Source organism: Macrobrachium rosenbergii, chromosome 40 (assembly GCF_040412425.1).
Source record: "Macrobrachium rosenbergii isolate ZJJX-2024 chromosome 40, ASM4041242v1, whole genome shotgun sequence".
Taxonomy (NCBI): Eukaryota; Metazoa; Arthropoda; class Malacostraca; order Decapoda; family Palaemonidae; genus Macrobrachium; species Macrobrachium rosenbergii.
Window position 1 is genome coordinate 21,942,666 of NC_089780.1, and position 25,000 is coordinate 21,967,665.

The 25,000-nt window shown below is 36.7% G+C and overlaps 5 protein-coding genes and 1 long non-coding RNA gene across 8 annotated transcripts in view; 3 read left to right on the top strand and 3 right to left on the bottom strand.

Annotated features, from left to right (window-relative positions):
- The window catches only part of LOC136826226 (uncharacterized), a 74,046-nt gene extending 69,454 nt beyond the window's left edge, over window positions 1-4,592 (bottom strand). Inside the window, exon 1 of the long non-coding RNA XR_010849559.1 lies at window positions 3,209-4,592. This is a non-coding gene — a long non-coding RNA (uncharacterized lncRNA). The remainder of the gene's footprint in view (window positions 1-3,208) is intronic.
- A 5,650-nt stretch (window positions 4,593-10,242) lies between these two features.
- The window catches only part of LOC136826227 (somatostatin receptor type 2-like), a 247,614-nt gene continuing 232,856 nt past the window's right edge, over window positions 10,243-25,000 (bottom strand). For all 3 annotated transcript variants that reach the window (XM_067083301.1, XM_067083300.1, XM_067083302.1), the window contains 2 exons: window positions 15,811-17,695; window positions 10,243-12,241 (listed from right to left, as the gene is read on the bottom strand). In XM_067083301.1, the coding sequence (XP_066939402.1) occupies window positions 15,856-17,109 (1,254 nt within the window). In that variant the 5' untranslated portion in view covers window positions 17,110-17,695 and the 3' untranslated portion in view covers window positions 10,243-12,241; window positions 15,811-15,855. The remainder of the gene's footprint in view (window positions 12,242-15,810; window positions 17,696-25,000) is intronic.
- On the bottom strand, window positions 20,469-21,824 carry LOC136826340 (streptococcal hemagglutinin-like). Its single transcript, XM_067083594.1, has one exon. It carries the CDS (start codon window positions 21,822-21,824, stop codon window positions 20,469-20,471), a length of 1,356 nt encoding a protein of 451 aa, XP_066939695.1.
- On the top strand, window positions 21,823-22,308 carry LOC136826341 (as-peptide 126-like). The gene has a single exon (XM_067083595.1). It carries the CDS (start codon window positions 21,823-21,825, stop codon window positions 22,306-22,308), a length of 486 nt encoding a protein of 161 aa, XP_066939696.1.
- LOC136826342 (as-peptide 126-like) lies at window positions 22,327-22,782 on the top strand. The gene has a single exon (XM_067083596.1). The coding sequence runs from the start codon at window positions 22,327-22,329 to the stop codon at window positions 22,780-22,782; it is 456 nt and encodes a 151-aa protein (XP_066939697.1).
- The window catches only part of LOC136826343 (uncharacterized abhydrolase domain-containing protein DDB_G0269086-like), a 73,140-nt gene continuing 71,305 nt past the window's right edge, over window positions 23,166-25,000 (top strand). Inside the window, exon 1 of the mRNA XM_067083597.1 lies at window positions 23,166-24,299. Coding sequence (XP_066939698.1) covers window positions 23,166-24,299 — 1,134 coding nt within the window. The remainder of the gene's footprint in view (window positions 24,300-25,000) is intronic.

Below are 25,000 nucleotides of genomic sequence, written 5' to 3' on the forward strand. Positions count from 1 at the left end.
TATATATATATATATATATATATATATATATATATATATATATAATATATATATAGATAAATATATATATATATATATATATATATATATATATATATATATATATATATATATATATATATATATATGTATATATATATATATATATATATATATATATATATATATATATATAAATATATAAATTACAATCGTATTATCTTCCATTCCGTCTACAGAACCGAACCATCTACAAAAACAAACTCTGATCCATTCCATCACCTATGCTAAGTTTTTTACCACTTCTGCCTATCTCCACATTTATTACTCTTTCTATTCTTTTATTTAACACCCACCATGAAAAATATGGAAGACATTTCGAGAATTTTCAGTCATGAACGTACAAAGTGGCACCCTCTTCTGGAAGATCAAAATAAGCACATACGTCATCCTTGCAATAAAAATATTCAATAAATATTCAGGCAATATAAAATTATAAAGTTGCTCAAAACACCATACTTTCCTGCATTTCCATCTCAAACATATATTTTTAAAACTTCTGTCATAAGCCTAGAATCTTAAAAATACTACCCCATTTTGTCCAAGGAAGTTGTTTTCCCCCAACGAATCTGGGCAAGTTTTTTCCCTAAATAGTGTTGACTGCTTGGTGATGGAAACAACATGAGATATACGTTTTACGTGTTTGCCATTTAACCGATATTAGATTAACGAACTTGAAGTTAAAATACGTAATAAATTTGTAAAAAAATTATCATTCGATTTTCTTGTAATTATATTTGCATTTCACTGATATCAAATTTATTAAAGTTAATATACGTAATATATTTGCAAATGATTATGATTAAGCTTAATTTCTTAACTGTTATTGAAATAAAGACTCAATATTCTCGTAACAATGAAACGCATAAAACTACCAGATTCTCCTACACCACTCACATTAATTTTAGACGAACGCCTGCTGTCCATACTCGAGGATTAAGAACGAAATTGCGCATAAGTTAATGCGATATTAGAGCAAGGGTGGCGGGGAATTGGGGGTTGGGGGGACGGGGAGCAGGAGGAGGATCGGATTCTCCATCCCTGTACCGAAAATCTCAACAACTGGATTAGGAGGGAGATTTTTTCCATCTTGTGTGGAAATGAAAAATTAGAGCATCAAATCAGATTTCTTTGAGCGCTATCACCTCCCTCGTTTCCTTTGACCTTTTTTCAGGCAGAGAGAGAGAGAGAGAGAGAGAGAGAGAGAGAGAGAGAGAGAGAGAGAGAAAGTGAACTTTTTATGCAAAGAGAGAGAGAGAGAGAGAGAGAGAGAGAGAGAGAGAGAGAGAGAGGAAAAGTGAACTTTTTATGCAGAGAGAGAGAGAGAGAGAGAGAGAGAGAGAGAGAGAGAGAGAGAGAGAGAGAGAGAGAGAGAGAATACGGGAAATTAACTTTTTCTACTGGCTCACAAGAAATTGTTTTAACTTTACCTGCATAATCTCATTACTATTATGGGTAACATGTTATTAACTTTAATAATATGATACCCTGACCACTGACATCCTAACGATATAATCTATCTCATTTGTGTATCCAGATATGAACTATGTCTCAGATCACATTACGTTAAATTCAAAATTATTTATTTATCTTTCGAAACGCTTGCTGGTAACGACTAACATCACAATTCACCTTACGATCAAATAATGAGAATCAACATTGACTTATACAGCAAACACCCCGCTCTCTCGCCGCTGTTTCATACGAGAAATGACCCACTACCAAATTAAGCTTAGCATATTCAGACCATATGCAAGAAAATGCGAGAACATTTCCCAAACGTAATTATTCCAATGGCATCATCAATAAGCCATTACGGGACGTGAATTTCGAAATGCAAAATGCTATTATAATGGTCCACTTCGTTTGATTAAGCCAAAGCAATTTATGATTCAAGTCTTTATGATATTAAAGGCTCAAATAAGAAGTATTAGGGTCAATGAAAGGATGGATAATGATCATCGATTACAGGAACTGCATTGCATCAGAGGTCAGGGTATTGTAATGGATGTGGTATTGTATAATTCTCTAGAATGTTTGTGATAGGTATCATAAATGCTGCATGCAACCGTTTGAAATGCTTCACAATGAAAGGGAAATATCGTGGTTTATGTATAATTCCTCTATTATTTTCCGGGAACAAACGTAAACTCCAGTTGTTTTTACACATATATTTTAGATTCCGGGAATATTTCTTCCTTATAAGAAACATTTGACTTAATATTATGATTGCCCTGTACTGAAATATATAAATTACGAACAACAGAAATTTTTGAAAACGAAAATAATCTTTGTTTTAATCGTGTGTTTACATATCCTAATTTAATTAGCAACACAACGAACTGAAATCCTAAAAGTGTTACGTGATGTAAAATATTATTACGTATCTATATTCACTCGAGAAACATGCTATGTGCATTTTTTAAATGAATAAATCACGATTGGAAATCAACTTTCACATTGCAATAACACCGTTAGTTATGAAGATATGCCATTAAATTTTTTTTCCAAATTGAAGTAATTCTATGCATATTATACCTTTGTAACAACATTTGAAAAAGTTCATTAGTTTTTTAGATATTTCCTAAAATGTTCGAGTGTTTTTTTTCTAACCACAATTCCCTGATTAGTGAACTCAATACATTTTGTCGTGTTTTATCATATAAAATCCCCAGGATAATGTTCGTGTTGTTTCCTAAAGTTGTTTTACTATGTTGCATGGTAATGACAGCAAAAAAAAAATACCGTCAAATCCCTCTCTCTCTCTCTCTCTCTCTCTCTCTCTCTCTCTCTCTCTCTCTCTCTCTCTCTCTCTCTGTTTCCTTTTGAAAAAGAGATCCAAAATTTCCCAAAAAATAATGTCACGCATAATGAGCAAATATCAATAAACATTAATAAACATGTCATGCAGCACGTTAATAATCATTCTAACAAACATATGAATAGTGACAATGATAATAAAAATGGTGACGATTGCAAAAGACAATTTACTAACAAATGTACTGAAAAAAAATATCATCACATGCAGTTAACAAACATCAATTAACATGGTGTATGCTAATAATAATCCCAACAAACTTATGAATAATGAATAACGATGACCATAATGAAGATAAAACCATAGAAATAATCATTAATGGATGAAAAGGCAATAAATAGTTGTACTCACCAAAATGTGAGAAGTTCTTGTCTTGTTCATTGCTTCTGTTGAGTGGTAGCTGCATTAATCCATAGGCATGCAGGGGTCATCAATAAGGAGTTGGCACGGTGGGGTGGGGATGTTTCCAGGTGGAGGCAGGGGAGGGGGGTGGCGGGCAATGATGAAAAAACTACGCCATAATTTGCGTTCGTAATATGCCAAGTTGACAAAGCCAATGACGTGGAATGGTCTCCTATAAGTCCATGGTGACTCAGACCCAGTCATCTATACTCAGAGTATGGCAATCTTCGTGACAGAGGAAACCAAAGATATTTCTTCATTATGTGCCTTTTGTTCTCGTTCAAGTTTCAGCCAGCCTCACATCAACAAGAGCTTTCGTGAGCCGCCCACAAGTGGCGCAGGGGTCCTTCTTCCCAGGGAGTTAACCGACATGATAACGGCTACTGAAAATCTTGTGATATTTTAATATAACCACGCCGACGTCATGTAAGTTCTAGTCCCATATAGACCAGGATACCTTGAAGATCGCATTAATCGCCTTATCCACCAGTTCGGAAAAACTCTCGTTCTTGCAGCTTCAAGGTAGACCGGCCTTCTTTGGCTGTTACAGTTTTTTTGGCTGATGTCTTCTTAACAAAACTTCTGCGGGAAAACCAAGAATTTCAGCATATTAGCAGCAGCATTAGCAACCCATGTTTCTGGTCTCCTACTAACCCTTTCTCTTCCTTTGTCTTACTGTATCTGGTGTTGAACCTCATCAATAGAAGGTTCCACAAATTTGGAGCCACTGCTCATGGTAACACTGGCACTAGTATCATAACTGATGGTAGTGGCACACATGTCCATAAGTGTGAGGCTGCTAATGGTACAAGGGAATGCATCATCACAATTTTCATCACTATCACCGTTATAGGGATGCGCCCACTCTTCATCTGAGGTGACAATGCCACTGTAATCGTAATAATATCTTTTCCTCTTTCCTTTCCCACTACTATCCTTCCCTTTACCTCTTCCTATTCCTTTACTCTCTTTAATATCACTGCTTTCCTCTGTATACCTTCACCTATTATAACACTGTCTTACTTAGTAACAACACCATCACCAAGATCTCTTGCCGGAAAAGGCTCATAATCATCACTATCGTCACCATTTGAACGCGAAACAGCATCCAAAATGGCCTTACCTGTATCATAGAAGTCACCAGACACTGACAGTTATGTCCATTTTTTGCTTAATTTCACACTATTAAGGGACTGCCCGGCTAAATCTCACACTTCCATAGAATGTACGTTGTCTAAACTCAATATGCTAGTAATATTGTCGCTCGATAATTCACTATACCGCCGGGAATAGCAAAAATATTTGTTTATTTACAGATAATTCGAGAGATAACTCACACTAGACAATAACAAACGCTGTGATTGGCTGAGTCGCCGCTAGGTGGAGAAACGTTTCTCGGGTGATGGATACCCTTACAACGGCTCTCCAGAGATTGTCTGGCCTTTGGCTTATAGCATTATTCTCGATGACGCAAATTGTGCGAAAGTATTTGGTAAAGTAACAAAATGGAAGTTCATTGTATTCTTTACCTTTAGTTAAGGCTGAGCGAAAATATACGGAAGTAACAAGAGTAAATAAAGATATAAAAATAAATAAACAATTCCACCTTAAAGAGCGAACATTTCCCTCAGATATTAATACTATTAATTATTAAGAGTGCGTTCGTAGGTATGTATGTATGAATGTGAGTGTGTGCGCGCGCGCATTAAACAATCCCTTCACCAAACTATTCTACTTTGAGGTATCTAGAATATCACCAAATTCTCAAGCAACAAAAAGAAAATTTAAATATTTTTTCCCTAAGCTACAGGATTATACGCAAAAATTCTCCCCGCGCTTTTTTGAATGAGCCACTGATTACTAATGGAAGTTTCAAGCATATTCCGTAATTACAGACCCTATTATACAGTTCCGGCCTTTCATTAGTGTAGCCAGCGTTCCGTGATTAGATTCCAGACTTCGTACGTACGTCTTTTTTTTCACAAGATGTTTTGCGTCTTGTGAAATTTTAACCTACTTATAAAAATGTATTTTGTATTCTGAAGGTTTTCGTGCAGTTGGTAATAATAATAATAATAATAATAATAATAATAATAATAATAATAATAATAATAATAATAATAATAATAATAATAACTTGAAAGAGGTACTCATCAACTTTGAAACTGAAACCTCAGATAATAAAAAAATAAATAAATAAATTCACTTAAGAAGATTGTTATCGGTTGGCATATTAACGAACAAAATACACTGATTGCACTTGCCGAGACTTAATTACTTGCATACAGTCATATTCCCTATTTTTATAACTCTCTCATTATACTGTCTGCTACCTGTACACAAAGCATACCGGACTGTTTTTTTTAAATGTCAATTTTAAATGATGAAGTGACCAAATTAATGAAAGAGGGACAAGATAAATAAGAGATAATTGAAAATACATCATGGTTTCCTCTCAATGAGCCATTATTCATTAAGGATAATTGCCATTATCCTGATCCCTTACTTTCAATTATCAACCTTTAATTCAATGCATTATATGAAAGTTTTCAAAAAAAAACCAGGAAAATAATTAATTCTCTTCTTCAATTATTTTTGTTAATAAATTTCATGAAAGTTTTCTAAAAAAAATTAATTAATTCTCTTTTTCAAATATTTCCGTTAAACCTCATTCCTCAGACAGCGGAAATAAAAAAAAAGGAAGTGAATAAAACCCATTCTGTTTTTTTTATTCATTTTATACACAAAATACATAAATACAGTATACACCTAATCATGACGTCATCTACATATTCACACAGGTTAAGTGAAAATACTCCATTTACTTCATCTAGAATGACAGAGATGTCGATATGTTTTTGTTTTTTTATATATAGACTACCACATTCCTGCAGGTTATTAATTACAGCATGATTTGAGTACTTCAGGCAACGAGGAACACAAGCGTTTGTTGTCTGTGTACGGAAGAGATGAACTGACCACTAATATCCTTTGTTTTTTTTTTAGTCATGAATAGTACGCAAAGAAGACAATATATATATATTATATATATTCAAACATTAACGACAGAACACCGAATATACAAGAGCACGAAAAAACCTTTTCACGAAACTTTCGTGGACTACATACGGTCAACATCCCTGTCATTAGAGCTCTCTCCTGTCATGATACGAAAATTAGGGAAGAAGAAGAAGAAGAAGAAGAAGAAGAAGAAGAAGAAGAAGAAGAAGAAGAAGAAGAAGAAGAAGAAGAAGAAGAAGAAGAGAGAGGGAGCTCTAACGAGAAGATGTTCTCATTCATAAAAATCTGTTGATAAATAGTTTTTTTTCGCCCCTGAATAAAGCGATAATAAGCGTACCGTTTTCTGTATCAGCAAACTTGATTCCATTTCATTTTTCTACAGAGTTGGAGTTCCCATATTTACTCCCTTTTAGGAGACTGCCAAGGCTCCTGTATGAAGAACTTGTTCCAATATTGTTCACAGCATTATGATAATCTTTGTACACACATAGACACCCAGTAATTGCAACTTGCTATATTATTTTTTTTTATGTTTCTGCAAATTGCTTTTCTGATTGGATTCCTGTTGATAATTGTGGAAACAACTTCAGGTTCAGACATAATTGTAAATTAAACCTCGTTCGTGCAGACGCCATTTTGAAGTGAGGTCATAGATATCCAAGCCAAACATGAAAATGAAAAAGTGCACGTGGTCGTGATATCACTCTTCCACCAATTCTACAATTTTAGAGACCTGTTAATTACAGGCATACGACAGAGATAGGTCAGAGATCTAGACGAAGGACATGACTCGCGAAGAAATCTTCACCACCATATGCAATTGCTAGACGCAAACAGCCACGTTCGTCTTGGATAATATGCCTCACTTGGGCTCAGATAAATGACTTCTGCACGTAAGACTGGAAATTATAATTACATGGCCTCACTCATAAGGCTTCCATCGTTCTGTAAGACTTTAAACATCTTATACATAAGGCTACAAGGAATCCAGTTTCATATCTGTTTGCCAGTATTGAATGTGAAGCGATGTGTACCACCCACTAAGCACCTGGCGATGAGTCTCGTAAATGGTACACTAGATGTATTTATTTTATGAATGAATGTACATAACATGGTCGTTTCATTGTATGAATGCCAAGGTCATTAGTACTGGCGATGGCTGCTTTTTATATCGATGCATCAGATAAAGAGAGAGATGAATTGTTTCAGAAAAATATTTTATGGAATCTAGATGAAATGAATGAATGTGAATGATTATGAAAGTGTATCTCTTTGGTTAATGGTTATGAATGATTAGTTATGAACGTGAAAGTCTTTGTTAATGACAATGAAATACACCTATGAACATGAAGTTATTCAGTTAATGAGAGTGAAATAATACTTATGAACATGAAAGTTTTCAGTTAATGACAATGAAGGTATACTTATGAACATGAGTCTTCTGTTAATGACAATGAATGACTACTTATGAACATGAGTCTTCAGTTAATGGCAATGAAATAATACTTATGAACATGAAGTTCTTAAGTTAATGACAGTGAAATAATACTTATGAAGATGACGGTTCTTAGTTAATGACAGTGAAAAATACTTATGCACATGAAGTTCTTTAGTTAATGACGATAAAAGATCACTATAGTTTTCTGACTAAAAATGATTACTATGAACACTAAGCTCATTAGTTATGTGATGATGATGATGATGATGATGATGATGATAACGACATGGAATATGACGAAGGATAGATAGAAAGTGAGGACATGAAACGATAATGAAATATGAAATTACTTTTAAGTCGTCACATTTCTTATATTTTTCTTTTTATTCACAAATGCGTTCGTGATTCAAGATGGATGAAGACTGACAGCGAAATAAACAGCTGTTTCAAAGAGATATGTTGATCAGTCGAGCAAACCTAGAATCTGCTGATTTCAGCAACTTTTTCAATGCAAATATGTGATAGCAACATCACACTTTCTCATTTAGTCAACTTTAAAGCTATTTTACGTGAAAATGACTGTTTTTACACTGTAAATAATTTGTAAATATACAGCGTAGTTTCGTCCATTACATACGTAAATATAAAATTACTCATTCATAATGATGATGTTGGCTCAAATTAAACACAGGTAATTCTCTCCCAAATCTGCTGAATTACCGAAATGACCTTTAACCAAATTGAGATATAAATAACATATGTACCAAGTTGGGTAACTGATATAAATAAATAAAATGTGTATACAACAACTGAAAGCAACAGATAAGACAGATACCATCTGAATAATTACCCATGAGGGCAATTTGCATATATGACCTGGTTCTAGCAACAGAAATGCTTTGGAACCTCACATTAGTTAGCACTGGGCTCGACCTTTCCAGGCCACCTGACGGTGATCTGACTTCAATGTACCAGTGAACAAATCATACAAACGACTAACTTCATGGGGGGCGGGGGGGGTCTCATGAGTATATAACACCCGCATTCACCCGGAGGCAGGTGAGTAAGATGGGATCATTAATCTTCACTCAAGTAGCTTATGCTGTGCATAAGAAGCTTGACTTGGGATCTGCGTTTTGTTTCTTCAGTTTCGTCCTGCTTATTATCGTTTTTCTGAATTCAAAGACAACTGTTGTGTATTTAGGGCAGTGGTTCTTAACCAGGGGTGTGAAGCCAGCTCCTAAAGGGTGCGAGGATGCCCATGAATAACTATAGCAAACTATATTTTTATATACGCATGTTATTTTTTCTGCAAAAAACAAAAATAAAAAAAAACAAAACTGTAAGCTTTGTGAATGAAGACTAAAAAAATGTGGTTTTGTTATTAAAGCACATCATATCAACTTTGTATTTTAGCTTTTGTTTTATTTCAGTAATCCAGAGGGTGCGACAAATGACTGCAGATTTGAAAGGGGTGCATACACTGATAAAGATTAAGAACCACTGGTTTAGGTGAAGATAAATTTGACCATTGCTACTTTCGTAGCAAAGAGACAAAACTTGTAAAATCTTCAAAATGATTATGAATTCAAAAGCATTTTAGAGGTCAATACTGACCCAAACGACTCATATAGGAAATTGGTTATAACAATCTACAAGAGCAACAGAGCTGTACTGCTTAAATACGACAGTTTACAAAAGCTGAACCAATCGGTTTTCATTATAAGAATCCTGAACCATTAGTATGTAGTAGTGGTGAGTCAAAAACATATATATATATATATATATATATATATATATATATATATATATATATATATATATATATATATATATATATATATATTTTAGTTTTGCCCAGAACTGAAGTCTCTGGGGCTTCAGGTCGTCTTTTGGGAACTATGATAATTTCTGAAAATTTCTGTTTCTCCGGCTGATTTCACCATGCACTGAATTAAGTGACGTGAAATCCATAAAATCAATAGAAAGATGCTGAAGAACCGGATTCTGCGATCATCCAAATGTCACCAACTCTTTCCTACAGTACGGAATTCGTCTACCTTGAAAATTATCATATTTTCCCCAACGCCGCTAGGGTCAAGAAAACTCATTCATCTATTATACATGAACGTGTCAGCTACAATTTGGGGTTTCCAACAGAAAACTTCAGCCTAAAGAGTTGGGCTTTCCTTGGAAAATCTCGAAATTTGTCCAAGTCTTTGGAAGTTTACTAATGCGCTCTCTCTCTCTCTCTCTCTCTCTCTCTCTCTCTCTCTCTCTCTCTCTCTCTCTCTCTCCTGAATGGGATTTTTATCACTGCTGGGAAGTGATATTGCCAGCTTCAATCTTGCAAGAGAGTTCCTTTAATCTAATTACCGGATGGAGTGCTGATGCTTGTAGCAACGAGAGAATAATTATATCAACGCTTTGGATAATCAATATAATTCAACTGTTTTTGAGAAAAGACAAAATACTGGTTGCAAGTCTCTCTGCGTGGAATGGATTTGTGAAGGCTTCTTACATATTTTTCTTTTTAATTTAATGAATTAGATCCCACTGAACTGCAGCAAACCTCAAGAATATAAAATATAACCAAAAAAAGTGTCTTGTATATATTGGCCCTGGTTAATGACGCACTCAGGCTAAATGACTTTTCGGGCGTAAAGAATGAAGCTGACTTTATACATATTGGAAATATTAATTTTTATTATCTTGTTTTTCGTGCATATTTTTATTTACTGGCAGTCTTCTAACAATTCTGCTATTTGCATTTTATATCGAAATCAATGATATTCCACGGACATATACACCGGTAATGCACATTCACCTTCTTTTAAACATTCTATACATTATTAGGAGTTATTTTCGGTGGAAATTTGCTGTGTTTACATTTTGGAAAATAAAATTATGAAAGTTATGTTTCCCAAATGGTCACTGAATTCCAAGGAATTTGTGATAACAGAGAAGTCATATTTTCTGCCATGTGTGGCTGGCCATGAAATACATTCGTATCCATATCACAATAACTTTGGTTACTGCTATCAGTCACAGTGACACCTCAGTTCCTCAGAGTATGTCACCGAGCGCACAAGACAAGCGGAAGACGCCCGAATCAATAGGATCTCCCTTTAAAACATTCGCCGAGAAGTTGAGAGTACCTCGCCATTAGGAGTTTGGGGAATAATTTCCTAATTAGTATTCATAGTCATTACTGACGTGCTGATGAGTGTCGGGCCTGGGAAATGACACTGTGTTTCGTCACCCTCAGGCTCTGAGTGGCACGCAGAGTGACGATAATAATGATTCTCTCAGGTACTGTTTCGTTGGTGGCAGGTGAAATCCCGGACGAGTCAAATCATTTTTGGGTGATTTCAGGTTCGGTTAGTCCAGAAAGAGTAGACTGAAGACTGGATCTAATCCGTAATTGAGGTGGGTGGCAATGTTTTCCGAAATGGGATTGGGTACAAACGAAATTGGGTACTTTTTTTTTTTTTTTTTGGGGGTAGGGGACTTGCAACTTCTGAAAACTATCAGGATGCTAAATTCGGATTTCCTGACAAAGCTAAGGGGTACTTCAGCAATCTTCAACGAATGGATTCTGTGAATAAACGTTAAACAATATAGGTTACGTAGCTACTTACTAACCAGCGTTTCTATGCTTAGACATATCTGTGATGAGAGATGTAAAAAAATTAAATCTCCTGAAACTCGGTAGGATGCTAAACTAGGATTTCATGATAAAACTAAAGGACATTTTATGAATCCTCCGTGAATGGATTCTGTACATAAATACCAAGCGACACAGGTTACGTAGCTGTTTAAGAACCAGCTTCATTATGCTCAGATGTATCTGTGATAAGAGTTGTAGGAATAAAAGAGATTGTAAAGAAATAAAGGCATAACAATTTAACGCCAATAATACAGAAGGTTTTCCCTTAAGTATATGGCGTAGCTTATAATAACATTTCATAAGAATTATAAGCATTACAAAGAAACCCATCACAATGAGCTCAGTCATTTACTGTCAAAACAGGAAATACTTAAACTTGTGGTAATATTATTCAGAATTATCCATACGAAACCATCATTTACGTAGAAACCTAGAAAGAATGTTTTTCAATAAAAAATACTCACATATACAATATATACTGGTGAATTTTCATTTTGATATTTGTATTCCCATTCACAAGTAGTACTGTTATTTACTTGCGTCTGTTTCAATGTCATAATTATTTTCTGCCACAGCAGTTAAGTCTCTCATAGAAACAACATAATTACACACTTTACCCTTAAAACGATTCTCATCATGTTGATGAAAATAACTTCTCACGAAAGTTTCTCTGGGCTTTAAAACTAAACATTACATCTTATTACCAAAATATTAACTCCCTCAAATGAGGAGGTTTTTTCTTCATATAAACTATTCTTGATATTCTCTCCATCAACCGTAGCTGTTTTTCTGATTAATTTTTTCCACTGTGGTTCCAGTTGTCAGCACAATGTGGTGTACGTGGAATCTGAATCTGAAAAGAAATTTATAAAAAATATATGAGTTTTTTATTCAGTGAAAATACATAGGGGAGAGAGAGAGAGAGAGAGAGAGAGAGAGAGAGAGAGAGAGAGAGAGAGAGAGAGAGAGAGAGCAGGGAATCATTACCTAGAAGCCCCAGAATAAATACAGCTCCCTCTCATTTCCGTTTACCCCATCTCTCTTCCCCACACTCCTGCTCTCTCTCTCTCTCTCTCTCTCTCTCTCTCTCTCTGCACAGCAAACTACGTACATCCTCAGTAAGTAATTCAACCACTTACACGTGGAAGGGAAGGCACCCACAGAAAAACTCCATTAATGAAAAAACCATGTAGATACAATTAGGCAACAGATAAGCTAATCCTTGGAATCGCACTGAACGAGCTACTGTTTACGAATGGAAGACCTCGTTGCCCTTGATAATTCACGGGAACGATGCAGGAAGGGGGGGAAAGGAGGTCATTCGGGGTCATATCGAGCTAAGGCAAAGGTCATTTGACATCACGGAAATGTTTGCAGAGGTATAATTTGGTATAATTGGATACACATGAATAAACAAAGTTCGGAATGCTAGGATTCATTTTGACTTGTAATTTGATTACTATGAGAACTTTGGAATGAACAAGTTTGTCGTATGTATTACGGCATTCTTCAGAAACGCAGGAATCTGTGGAGATTCATTTTGTCTTTGTTTTCGCGTACCTTGTTCATTCCGAATTGTATTGTATATTCATTCACACGAATAAGGTTTAATGTGGTTCCAGACTGTCAGGGAATAGCTAATGGGATATTGTATATGTATATATATATATATATATATATATATATATATATATATATATATATATATATATATATATGCGTGTGCATGTATTTATGTACAAAAACGCACACTATATATATATGTGTGTGTGTGTGTGGGTGGGTGTGTATTTATATACACAAACGCACAGCACACACACACACTAATTACACACACACACACATATATATATATATATATATATATATATATATATATATATATATATATATATATATATGTGTGTGTGTGTGTGTGTGTGTAAAACGCTTCTGTAATGATGAAAAGGAACTACTCTTTCCTTAAACAGCCATGGAAAGAAAATATATATATAAAAAAAGAGACAAAAACGGCTCTCCAATTCTCTAGGGCACGATAGAACCATATCCTAAAAGGACTCCGGAAGGATAAAGGTAGCCGAGATATTAGGATTTAGGAGGCGGTTTGAGGGTGGGGGAGGGGGCGGGGGAAGAGTGGAAACTCGGTCTTTCGGTTCAAAGGGATAATAATCAAAACAGTTTCTAAGGGAACCAGTCGGAGCGGCCATATTGAAATGGTGGGGAAAAAGTTTGTAGAAAAGGTAGCGTAGGTCCACTATCACCCAAATTGGATTTCTCTTCATTCAATCTTTTTAGTGAATGAACACAACCGCTGAATAGTGACTCTTGTGTGGCAGGCATATTGTAATATATATATATATATATATATATATATATATATATATATATATATATATATATATATATATATATATATATATATATATATATATATATATATATATACATATATTGGAGAAACCTGAATTCTAATTAAAGATTTTCCATTCTCAATTCAAAATTTGTTTATATATATATATATATATATATATATATATATATATATATATATATGTATATATATATATATATATATATATATATATATATATATATATATATATATATATATAAACAAACAAATTTTGAATTGAAAAGGGACAATTCTTCAATCAGAAATCAGGTTTCTTACACCTATGACAATAATTCATTTCTCCAATAAAATTCCAAATACGAACATTGATATTACGTGTTTCTTGGAGACACTCTGGTAACCGACATACTTAGGTGACACTCCTAATGATTCTGCATTTTCCTGAGAAGAACGTGATTTGAGAATAGAGCAGATTATGTTTTAAAAAGAGGAAAATGGTAGAGTGACCTTTCCACCAATTACCCGAGAGGAATAAAATGTCAATATATAGTTGGGAAAGAGAGTCATAAGGCAGATAAAATATGTTTCGAGGTGAGCCAGAGGGAAGAAAAATCTTTCAAACACTCTACTTGATTATTTGAGAATTTGAGCAGAAAATGAAACAGAGGTACGAAGACAGCCAAAATAAATAGGAGAAGAATATCACAAAAACACAGATAAGTAAATAAACTTTATTTTCAACGCAATCGAGGAGGAACAGATTAAAACCAACAGAGTAGGGACAGATTCATCGAGAAGTACTTGACATGGAAGCAACTGCGTAGTATTCTTCCGACTGCCCAGTAGTCTGTTTTATTGAAGCTGGCTGTAATTGGCCGCCCACGATATCACTGGGGCTAAATCGCGACTGGTAATAGATCGGGGATTCGTCGGTGAAATATGTAAGCAATCTTTGATATCAACGTCTCTTTAGTGAAACTGTATCGCGATAGCCACCTGTGAGTCTGGTCTTTCTGATAACAAAAAACTAACCTGTACTTTACACTTGTCGTTCAATTTAAGAGATATATCTAAAGATTATTACATCTCATACGGCAGCATATGGAGAGATAATCATAATATGGTATTCTGTTAAGTTGATCTGTTACATAATATAAAGAGATTCTAAATTTATTCTCTACAACTCCAGTACATCATCAACCAATCGGAAGCAAGATAGAATCATGAGCTATATTGTGTATTTTTATCCCTAGCTCAAAAATATAACAAAAACAAAAAAACAAAAAAACAAAGAAAAACACATCACAGCAGCTATCCAAAACAACAAAACAATTACTTCCCAATGTTTCCATTACTATCTGCTTTTCTCAGGAGATACCCCAGTGGCCAAACAGGAGAAAGTGGAATTCAATGCGCTTGAAAAATTTAGAGCCGAGTAGTTTCAAATACTTTAATCTTGGCAGAAGTTAAAATAATAGGAGCGCAATCCCCCTGACTGCAATGGTCAATTTTCTTTCGATTGTGCTAAAAAAAGGGGGGGGATTCTTTTGAGGAGACGATTCTTCTTTTTAAGGAAAGCTAGCGCAAGATTGGACAGAACTTCTTGAAAGAAATTGTCTGGGATCAGATCAGGACCAAATGTCATAGACGTAACCGAAAAGGTATATTTTTTAGTCATGTAAGCGAATACATACAATCTTTCCATAACTAGTTCTTTAGGATTATCATGAAAGGTTCGTGTTTTTATGTTTCTGTTAAGCCATAATGTAACTGATCATTACAAATTACACTAATATCTAAAATACAGTAGTATCAAAAATGGTACATAATGGCATAACCTTTTATAGTTTTGTTTGTTGTTTATATTCATTGCGTATAAGGTAAATGGGATTAATGATCTATTTCAACTCTTACGAAATCATATAACATTTGGTCAGGATCATCAAATCAATGGCGTTTACCTTCATAAACGTCCGACTGGCTGTAAATGAATCTGATTTCCCTTGCGTAATTGAAATGAGAAACAGCAGGGCGCATTAAGAAAGTACACACGATTACGAACTACTTACCCGAGTCTTCGAAAAGGTCAGAATGTCATCGAGGTTTCAGTCTATCTAAAGCTGAGACGTGGGGATTTCCGTGCCATTCTCTCTGGCAGCCTGGCTCACCGTAGAGCGCGTGGTCATGGTAATGGCGGTCGTCGGCTCGTCTTTTATACAATGCGTCGTTAACGCGTCGTTGGACTCGAGGTCCTGGTTCTTGGTGGACCGAGGCTTAGAGGACCCGCCCCTCCTGCGGGGGAACACCGAGTTTTCGACAGCTAGGGCGTTGTTGACGTCCTTCCTAGCCGCGCACGTGCACGCCTTCATGAAGCTCTTCTTGAAGTTTTCGCTCAAGAAGGCGTACAAAATGGGGTTGATGGCGGAGTTGATGTAGGATAAACAAGAGGAGATGAGGAAGAGGACCACCATGAAGGGGCTCTGCCCTTCCCTGGGTGGGCTGAATATCAGGGCCAGCTGCAGCACCCAGTAGGGCAGCCAGCATATGACGTAGACCGTGATGACCGTCAACACCATCTTGGTCACTTTCCGGTGGCTCTTCTTCTTCTCTTTCGACTTGGCCTTGGGACCGACGGACTTGAGCTTTTGCAAGACGAGTATATAAAAGATGAATATGAGGACGAGGGGGATGCCGAAGGCCAGGATGAACGAGTACAGGGTGAAGACGAACTGGCCGCTGACGCCGAAACCGTCCGGCCAGAAGATGTTGCAGTTGATGAGGTCGTTCACTTCGAGGGTGTTCGAGTACATGAAGATGGGGACGATCATGAGGGCCGAGGTGGTCCATGCCGTCAGGGACACCAGTTTCGAGATCATGGGCGTGCGGAACTTGGGCGAACTGATGGGGTGGCAGACGGCGATGTACCTGTCGGCGCTCATGATGGTGAGAAAGAGCGAACTGGTGAACTGGTTCAGTGAAGTCGTGATCATGTAGAGTTTACACATGATGGACCCAAACGTCCAGTAGCCCAGGACTGAGGTGATCATCAGGAATGGGATGCCAATGACGAAGAGCTCGTCTGCAATTGCAAGGTTCAGGATGTAGAGGTTCGTCACCGTCTGCATTTTGGAGAACCTCGTGACAACGTAGATGACTAGTGAATTGCCACACAGGCCCACCAGGAAAGCTATTGCGTAGCATCCTTGCATGACGATGTTTGCCACCATGTGAATCGGGGAGACCTCTCCGGAGAAGACGCCTAGAGTGCAGTTTCCTGTGTTATTCTCCAGACTCGACTCGTTAAGATACGAGCAGTTAAGGGGAAACGAGTCGTTGGTGTCAAATTCGACTGGCGAGCTCTCCTCCATCTTGTCTGCAGGGGTGGTGTCTTGGCGTCACAAAACAAGTAGGTTGTTCACTCTGTCTTTTAATATAAGTTTCCCATTTTGTGGTCCCGATAGTGATAATAATGATATTCTCAATCAATATGTTAGGCAGGCTTTTGATCAAATAGATGAAGATTTTATAGTTTCTAACTTTCAGTAAGCTGAACAATTTGGAAATATCCCAATCTATAATATCAACGCTTTATTTGCCATAGTTTAATTTTTTTTGTTTTTGTTTACTGCTGTTAATTTGTAAAAATTAAACTTTGTAAGTTATAAACCATCAAAAGGACCCAGGGCAGTTATTTACGTTTTCTGTACTGAGCAGTGATTCTCCATTTTTAAGGCTTACTGTACCTTAGTGCGTTCTAATATATACAGAAATATTTCCTAATTACTCTCATGCGAAACAAGCAAAGAACTATTTCCCACAAAATCCTCGAGTCTTTTCCAGGTGGTATCTCGTTAATTTCGGTCTTCCTATTCAGAGCAAACCAGAATTTTGTCGAGTGTGTTCCCCTGGCCTCTGATATCGCTGAGTTTTAGAGAGAAGATTCCATCGCATCATCTGGGGGGAGAAAAATGAAATTTATCAGAAGCATTTTCATAATTTCGTGTTTTACATAATTATATTTACATATTGAAAATTCAGTTATAACTGAATATCTTTATCCTGAAAAACTTTTTATATGTAAGGCATGATTTATCATATGATCATTTTTTATGTGCATGACTTGATATTATAGTGAATAATTGTGAAACAGCATAAAGCATAGATCATTAATGTTCTACAAAATACTTCTTAGGGTCAAATATAGTACATAGAATTTCCACTTTTAACTAAGTACACATATAATAATTTTAATGTGAGTGAATGACATAATATCATACAGAACGACTGAGAAACTACACAAAATATAAATCATAACTTTCCATAATATTTCTTAAGGGGAAATATTATTCTAAATCTCTGAACATTTGCATGCAAACAGAATTTAAGCTTGTTGCACAATCATGAACAAATAGCATACATAATATGCGTTACTAAACTAAACATACTATAATAAATCTCAACCTGAATGACTGACTAGAAGAATTATTTTTCCTGTCACATATCTAAAGAAAAAGTTGGTAAAACCTTATTCGCTGGATGAAAACGAGAGAGAGAGAGAGAGAGAGAGAGAGAGAGAGAGAGAGAGAGAGAGAGAGAGAGAGAGAGAGGCTGCTCCTCAGATTCAAATTATTTCCAGATCAGACCTAAAATTATTCTAGGGAGAAGATTCCTGACGAAAAGTCATCCTATTACATTTCACTTTCCTCTCCAGATCCGAATTTCCTCCGGGTCATATTCGTGCGAGGTAGTTGTACGTAAGGAAGGTTCTGAAGCGTTTATTTGTGGCCGTGGGTCTGAAGGGTACTTGAGCACCTTGGCGGAGATTACCCTTATATATATATATATATATATATATATATATATATATATATATATATATATATATATATATATATATATATATATATATATATATATATATATATATATATAATACCCAGAAGTCTACATGAGTTTCTGAGAATGAGACGTTCTAAATAAACACACACACATGTACATATATATATATATATATATATATATATATATATATATATATATATATATATATATATAGTGTGTGTGTTTATTTAGAACGTCTCATTCTCAGAAACTCGTATAAACTTCTGGCCTTCACCACCGAGCGGCTGTCCACTACAGTCAATGTCATGATACCAAATATCATTACATTGCTGAGGACACCAAACCCACTCTGGATTTTTCAGGAAATAAACTCGTCATCTCTCTGCTCGCAAATGAACTATAGTCTCTCTCTGCTATGTCATTTTCACTTCTCTATTGTCTTGTATTTTTGGATACACTTCTTACTGAAAGCCTTGAATCCAAAATGAAGAAATTCTTATTCAGTATTGTCGAGAATTTTTTATCTTTAAGCATGAGCATATTAGAATGTACTGGTCGCATTTACCAGGTTTATATATATCGCAATGCTTCACAGGCCTGTTAGGTTACTGATATGGTGAAATTATTAACTGATGTGAGTGAGGAAATTAAGCTTCGTAGATAAGCCTCCAACCTACTTACGGCAGCCCAGAAGAATGATGAATGTTTCTGTTATTGCACTGCATTATCAAGAAAGCAAAGAATTTGCTTCAGGTCAAACGTACACTTTGCAGTCGAATGCGCATTATATTCTCTGTGGTTTTTGCTTAAAACCGACCCTCTTCTCCCGGCCCTCTGTCAGACACACACACACATACACACGCACACACACACACACACAAAGACGCACTAAAAAACAACTGAGTTTCCTTAGGCTGCATTGAAGGCGCATTCGAATTCATCTGGGATATTTTATTTATGAAAGGAAATAAATCCTTACACCTCTTGATAGATAGGGATTCACCTCTGACCTTATTGTCTCATAACAATGTGAGTTTCTATCCCACCTGGGAGGGTAAACGCCTTTCATTCATTCTTCATTTCGAAACCAAGCTTTGGGGGCCTCAGAGCTATGATGTAATAACTTCATTTTAAACACCACTGGTAACTGTTATAAGTTTACGTAATGATATACGTCTGAGTTAAGCATGACGAGGTATAAATGACGAAAGCAATATATTTTAATGAAAGAAATATAAACTTTTTTTGACCAGGTCACCTAAAAACGGAAATATTTCTCTACTAGAACATGAACCTCGATGTTCTCAGTGTGGAGCTCTGATATTTCCAAGGGCTAATCTCAATGGTTAATTCTGTATTAGCAGAAGCTTTACAAACTGCTGGAAAATTAATCCTGATATTCCAACAACACTGATTTTCTCTGGATCTCTTCTGATGCATGTCATTCAGGAAACCCTTTCAATATCAAATTACTGTTCACTAGTATCTGATTTCATAGGGAGTAGTCATAACATATCCGTGATATTAGCAACTGCAACGAAATTCGAATAATATGAGAAATAATCCCGGTTCAAAACATACCACTAAATATAGTTTCTGATTCTTTCATAACCAAATATTTCATAAAATTTCATGAAAATCAAACAACGACCCTTTGAGATATGTCGTGAGAAAGATAGACAGAAAACAGACATATACGACCATTTCATCTCCTTTCAACTTCGTCTGTTTGAAACTTTCCGAGAAAATACTCTCTGGAATTACGAAAGATTCTTGAAGTTGCTCCGTGTTAATGGTTATTTTTTTCACACATTTATTAGTCTGCCAATCAGAAGTTCTTCAATGATCGCTGCATAATATTTTTCCCAGGTTCAAGTATCGATTATCAACCTTTAATGGAGTCAGAGAAGGAACCTTTAATAGAAGCACAGAAAGAACCTTCTATGGAGGCAGAGAATGAACCTTTAATGGAGGTAGAGAAGGAACCTTTAATGGAGACAGACAAAGAACTTTTAATGGAGGCAGAGAAGGAACCTTTAATGGAGGCAGAGAAGGGACCTTTAATGGAGGCAGAGAAGGAACCTTTAATGGAGGCAGAGAGGGAACCTTTAATGGAGGCAGAGAAGGGACCTTTAATGGAGGCAGAGAAGGAACCTTTAATGGAGGCAGAGAAGGGACCTTTAATGGAGGCAGAGAAGGAACCTTTAATGGAGGCAGAGAAGGGACCTTTAATGGAGGCAGAGAGGGAACCTTTAATGGAGGCAGAGAGGGAACCTTTAATGGAGGCAGAGAGGGAACCTTTAATGGAGGCAGAGAAAGAACTTTTAATAGAGGCAGAGAAGGAACCTTTAATGAAGGCAGAGAAGGAACCATTAATGGAGGCAGAGGAGGAACCTTTAATGGAGGTAGAGAAGGAACCTTTAACGGAGACAGAGAAAGAACTTTTAATGGAGGCAGAGGAGGAACCTTTAATGGAGGTAGAGAAGGAACCTTTAACGGAGACAGAGAAAGAACTTTTAATAGAGGCAGAGAAGGAACCTTTAATGAAGGCAGAGAAGGAACCATTAATGGAGGCAGAGGAGGAACCTTTAATGGAGGTAGAGAAGGAACCTTTAACGGAGACAGAGAAAGAACTTTTAATGGAGGCAGAGGAGGAACCTTTAATGGAGGTAGAGAAGGAACCTTTAACGGAGACAGAGAAAGAACTTTTAATGGAGGCAGAGAAGGAACATTTAATGAAGGCAGAGAAAGAACCTTTGATGGAGGCAAAAAATGAACCTTTAATGGAGGTAGAGAAGGAACCCTTAATGGAGGCAGAGAAGGAACCTTTAATGGAGGCAGAGAAGGAACCTTTAATGGAGGCAGAGAAAGAACCATTAATGGAGTCAGAGGAGGAACCTTTAATGGAGGGAGAGAAAGAACCTTTAATGGAGGAAGAGAAAGAACCTTTAATAGGGGCAGAGAAAGAACCTTTAATGGAGGTAGAGAAGGAACCTTTAACGGAGACAGAGAAGGAACCTTTAATGGAGGTAGAGTAGGAACCTTTAATGGAGACAGAGAAGGAACCTTTAATGGAGGCAGAGAAGGAACCTTTAATGGAAGCAGAGAAGCAATCTATAATGGAGGTACAGAAGGAGCCTTTAATGGAGGCAGAGAAGGAACCTTTAATGGAGGCAGAGAAAGAACCTTTATTGGAGGCAGGGAAAGAACCTTTAATGGAGGCAGGGAAAGAACCTTTCATGGAGACAGAGAAGGAACCTTTAATGGAGGCAGAGAAAGAACCTTTATTGGAGGCAGGGAAAGAACCTTTAATGGAGGCAGGGAAAGAACCTTTCATGGAGACAGAGAAGGAACCTTTAATGGAGACAGACAAAGAACTTTTAATGGAGGCAGAGAAGGAACCTTTAATGGAGGCAGAGAGGGAACCTTTAATGGAGGCAGAGAAGGAACCTTTAATGGAGACAGAGAGGGAACCTTTAATGGAGGCAGAGAAGGAACCTTTAATGGAGGCAGAGAAGGAACCTTTAATGGAGGCAGAGAAGGAACCTTTAATGGAGGCAGAGAAGGAACCTTTAATGGAGACAGAGAAGGGACCTTTAATGGAGGCAGAGAGGGAACCTTTAATGGAGGCAGAGAGGGAACCTTTAATGGAGGCAGAGAAAGAAATTTTAATAGAGGCGGAGAAGGAACATTTAATGAAGGCAGAGAAAGAACCTTTGATGTAGGCAAAAAATGAACCTTTAATGGAGGTAGAGAAGGAACCTTTAATGGAGGCAGAGAAGGAACCTTTAGTGGAGGCAGAGAAGGAACCTTTAATGGAGGCAGAGAAGGAACCTTTAATGGAGGCAGAGAAGGAACCTTTAATGGCGACAGAGAAGGGACCTTTAATGGAGGCAGAGAGAGAACCTTTAATGGAGGCAGAGAAAGAACTTTTAATAGAGGCAGAGAAGGAACATTTAATGAAGGCAGAGAAAGAACCTTTGATGGAGGCAAAATATGAACCTTTAATGGAGGTAGATAAGGAACCTTTAGCGGAGACAGAGAAAGGACTTTTAATGGAGGCAGAGAAAGAACCTTTCATGGAGGCAAAAAATGAACCTTTACTGGAGGTAGAGAAGGAGCCCTTAATGGAGGCAGAGAAGGAACCTTTAATGGAGGCAGAGAAGGAACCTTTGATGGAGGCAAAAATGAACCTTTAATGGAGGTAGAGAAGGAACCCTTAATGGAGGCAGAGAAGGAACATTTAATGAAGGCAGAGAAAGAACCTTTGATGGAGGCAAAAAATGAACCTTTAATGGAGGTAGAGAAGGAACCCTTAATGGAGGTAGAGAAGGAACCTTTAATGGAGGCAGAGAAGGAACCTTTAATGGAGGCAGAGAAGGAACCCTTAATGGAGTCAGAGGAGGAACCTTTAATGGAGGCAGAGTAGGAACCCTTAATGGAGTCAGAGGAGGAACCTTTAATGGAGGCAGAGAAGGAACCTTTAATGGAGGCAGAGAAGGAACCTTTAATGGAGGCAGAGAAGGAACCCTTAATGGAGTCAGAGGAGGAACCTTTAATGGAGGCAGAGTAGGAACCCTTAATGGAGTCAGAGGAGGAACCTTTAATGGAGGCAGAGAAGGAACCCTTAATGGAGTCAGAGGAGGAACCCTTAATGGAGTCAGAGGAGGAACCTTTAATGGAGGCAGAGAAAGAACTATTAATGCAGGTAGAGACAGAACCTTTAATGGAGGCAGAGAAAGAACCTTTAATGGAGGCAGAGAAGGAACCTTTACTGAAGGTAGAGACCGTGTCTTTAATGGAAGCAGAGAAAGAACCTTTAATGGAAGTAGAGAAAGAACCTTTAATGAAGGCTGAGAAAGAACCTTTAATGGAGACAGAGAAAGAACCTTTAATGGAGGCAGAGAAAGAACCTTTACTGAAGGTAGAGACCGTGTCTTTAATGGAAGCAGAGAAAGAACCTTTAATGGAAGTAGAGAAAGAACCTTTAATGAAGGCTGAGAAAGAACCTTTAATGAAGGCAGAGAAAGAACCTTTAATGAAGGCAGAGAAAGAACCTTTAATGAAGGCAGAGAAAGAACACTTAATGGAGGCAGAGAAAGAACCTTTAATGAAGGCAGAGAAAGAACCTTTAATGAAGGCAGAGAAAGAACCTTTAATGAAGGTAGAGAAAGAACCTTTAATGGAGGCAGAGAAAGAACCTTTAATGAAGGCAGAGAAAGAACCTTTAATGAAGGCAGAGAAAGAACCTTTAATGAAGGTAGAGACAGAGTCTTTAATGGAAGCAGAGAAAGAACCTTTAATGGAGGTAGAGAAAGAACCTTTAATGAAGGTAGAGAAAGAACCTTTAATGGAGGCAGAGAAAGAACCTTTAATGAAGGCAGAGAAAGAACCTTTAATGAAGGCAGAGAAAGAACCTTTAATGAAGGTAGAGACAGAGTCTTTAATGGAAGCGGAGAAAGAACCTTTAATGGAAGCAGAGAAAGAACCTTTAATGGAAGCAGAGAAAGAACCTTTAATGGAAGCAGAGAAAGAACCTTTAATGGAAGCAGAGAAAGAACCTTTAATGAAGGCAGAGAAAGAACCTTTAATGAAGGTTGAGACAGAGTCTTTAATGGAAGCAGAGAAAGAACCTTTAATGAAGGCAGAGAAAGAACATTTAATGGAGGCAGAGAAAGAACCTTTAATGAAGGCAGAGAAAGAACCTTTAATGAAGGTAGAGAAAGAACCTTTTATGGAGGCAGAGAAAGAATGAGAGAATATTTAGCCTTTTACACAGTCAAGCCCTAATATGGATACTTACATAACACTTTTATGTGCATTTAATCATTGAAGCTGCTTGCAATATTTCTGTCTTTTTTCACGAACTTAATAAAGAACATAAGTATATTTAATCTTTTATAGTTAAGCCCTAATATCGATACTTCCACAGCACTTTCCTATCCATTTAAAGTCTTTGAAACTGCTTGCAAAACCTTTGCCTTCTGTTCACGAGCTAAGTAAATAAAAAGTTTTGCTCATAAATCCCTTTGCAATCCCAGTAACATGAAAGATTTAAGCCTGTCATGAAGCAATAGAACCAATACGTAATCCCAGGCTAATATGTTGCACACTCGGTGCTTTGAGATTATGATGTGACACGATGATAAATGGCCTGTGTTTTAAAGACATATTCTGCTGCGTGTATTTCTGGAAATCATGTTTCGCAGAATAAAAAAAAAATGAGAGAGAGAGAGAAAGAAACAGGTAGAAAAATTGGAATATTTTTTATCACTAGGATAGAGACACATAGCAGTTAACTGTTTATCTTGCAATGAGAATATTGCATTATCGCAGAATGAAAAAAACGAGAAAGGATCGCGTGAAAAAACTGGAATATTTTCTTTGTTGCACTGAAAAGTGATACATAGAACTTGG

What these genes read in the sequence shown, in the direction of transcription:
- LOC136826340 (XM_067083594.1), bottom strand. Translation starts at nt 21,824, where the DNA reads ATGAAAGGTTCTTTCCCTGCCTCCATTAAAGGTTCTTTCCCTGCCTCC.
- LOC136826342 (XM_067083596.1), top strand. Translation starts at nt 22,327, where the DNA reads ATGGAGGTAGAGAAGGAACCTTTAATGGAGGCAGAGAAGGAACCTTTA.
- LOC136826341 (XM_067083595.1), top strand. Translation starts at nt 21,823, where the DNA reads ATGGAGACAGAGAAGGAACCTTTAATGGAGGCAGAGAAAGAACCTTTA.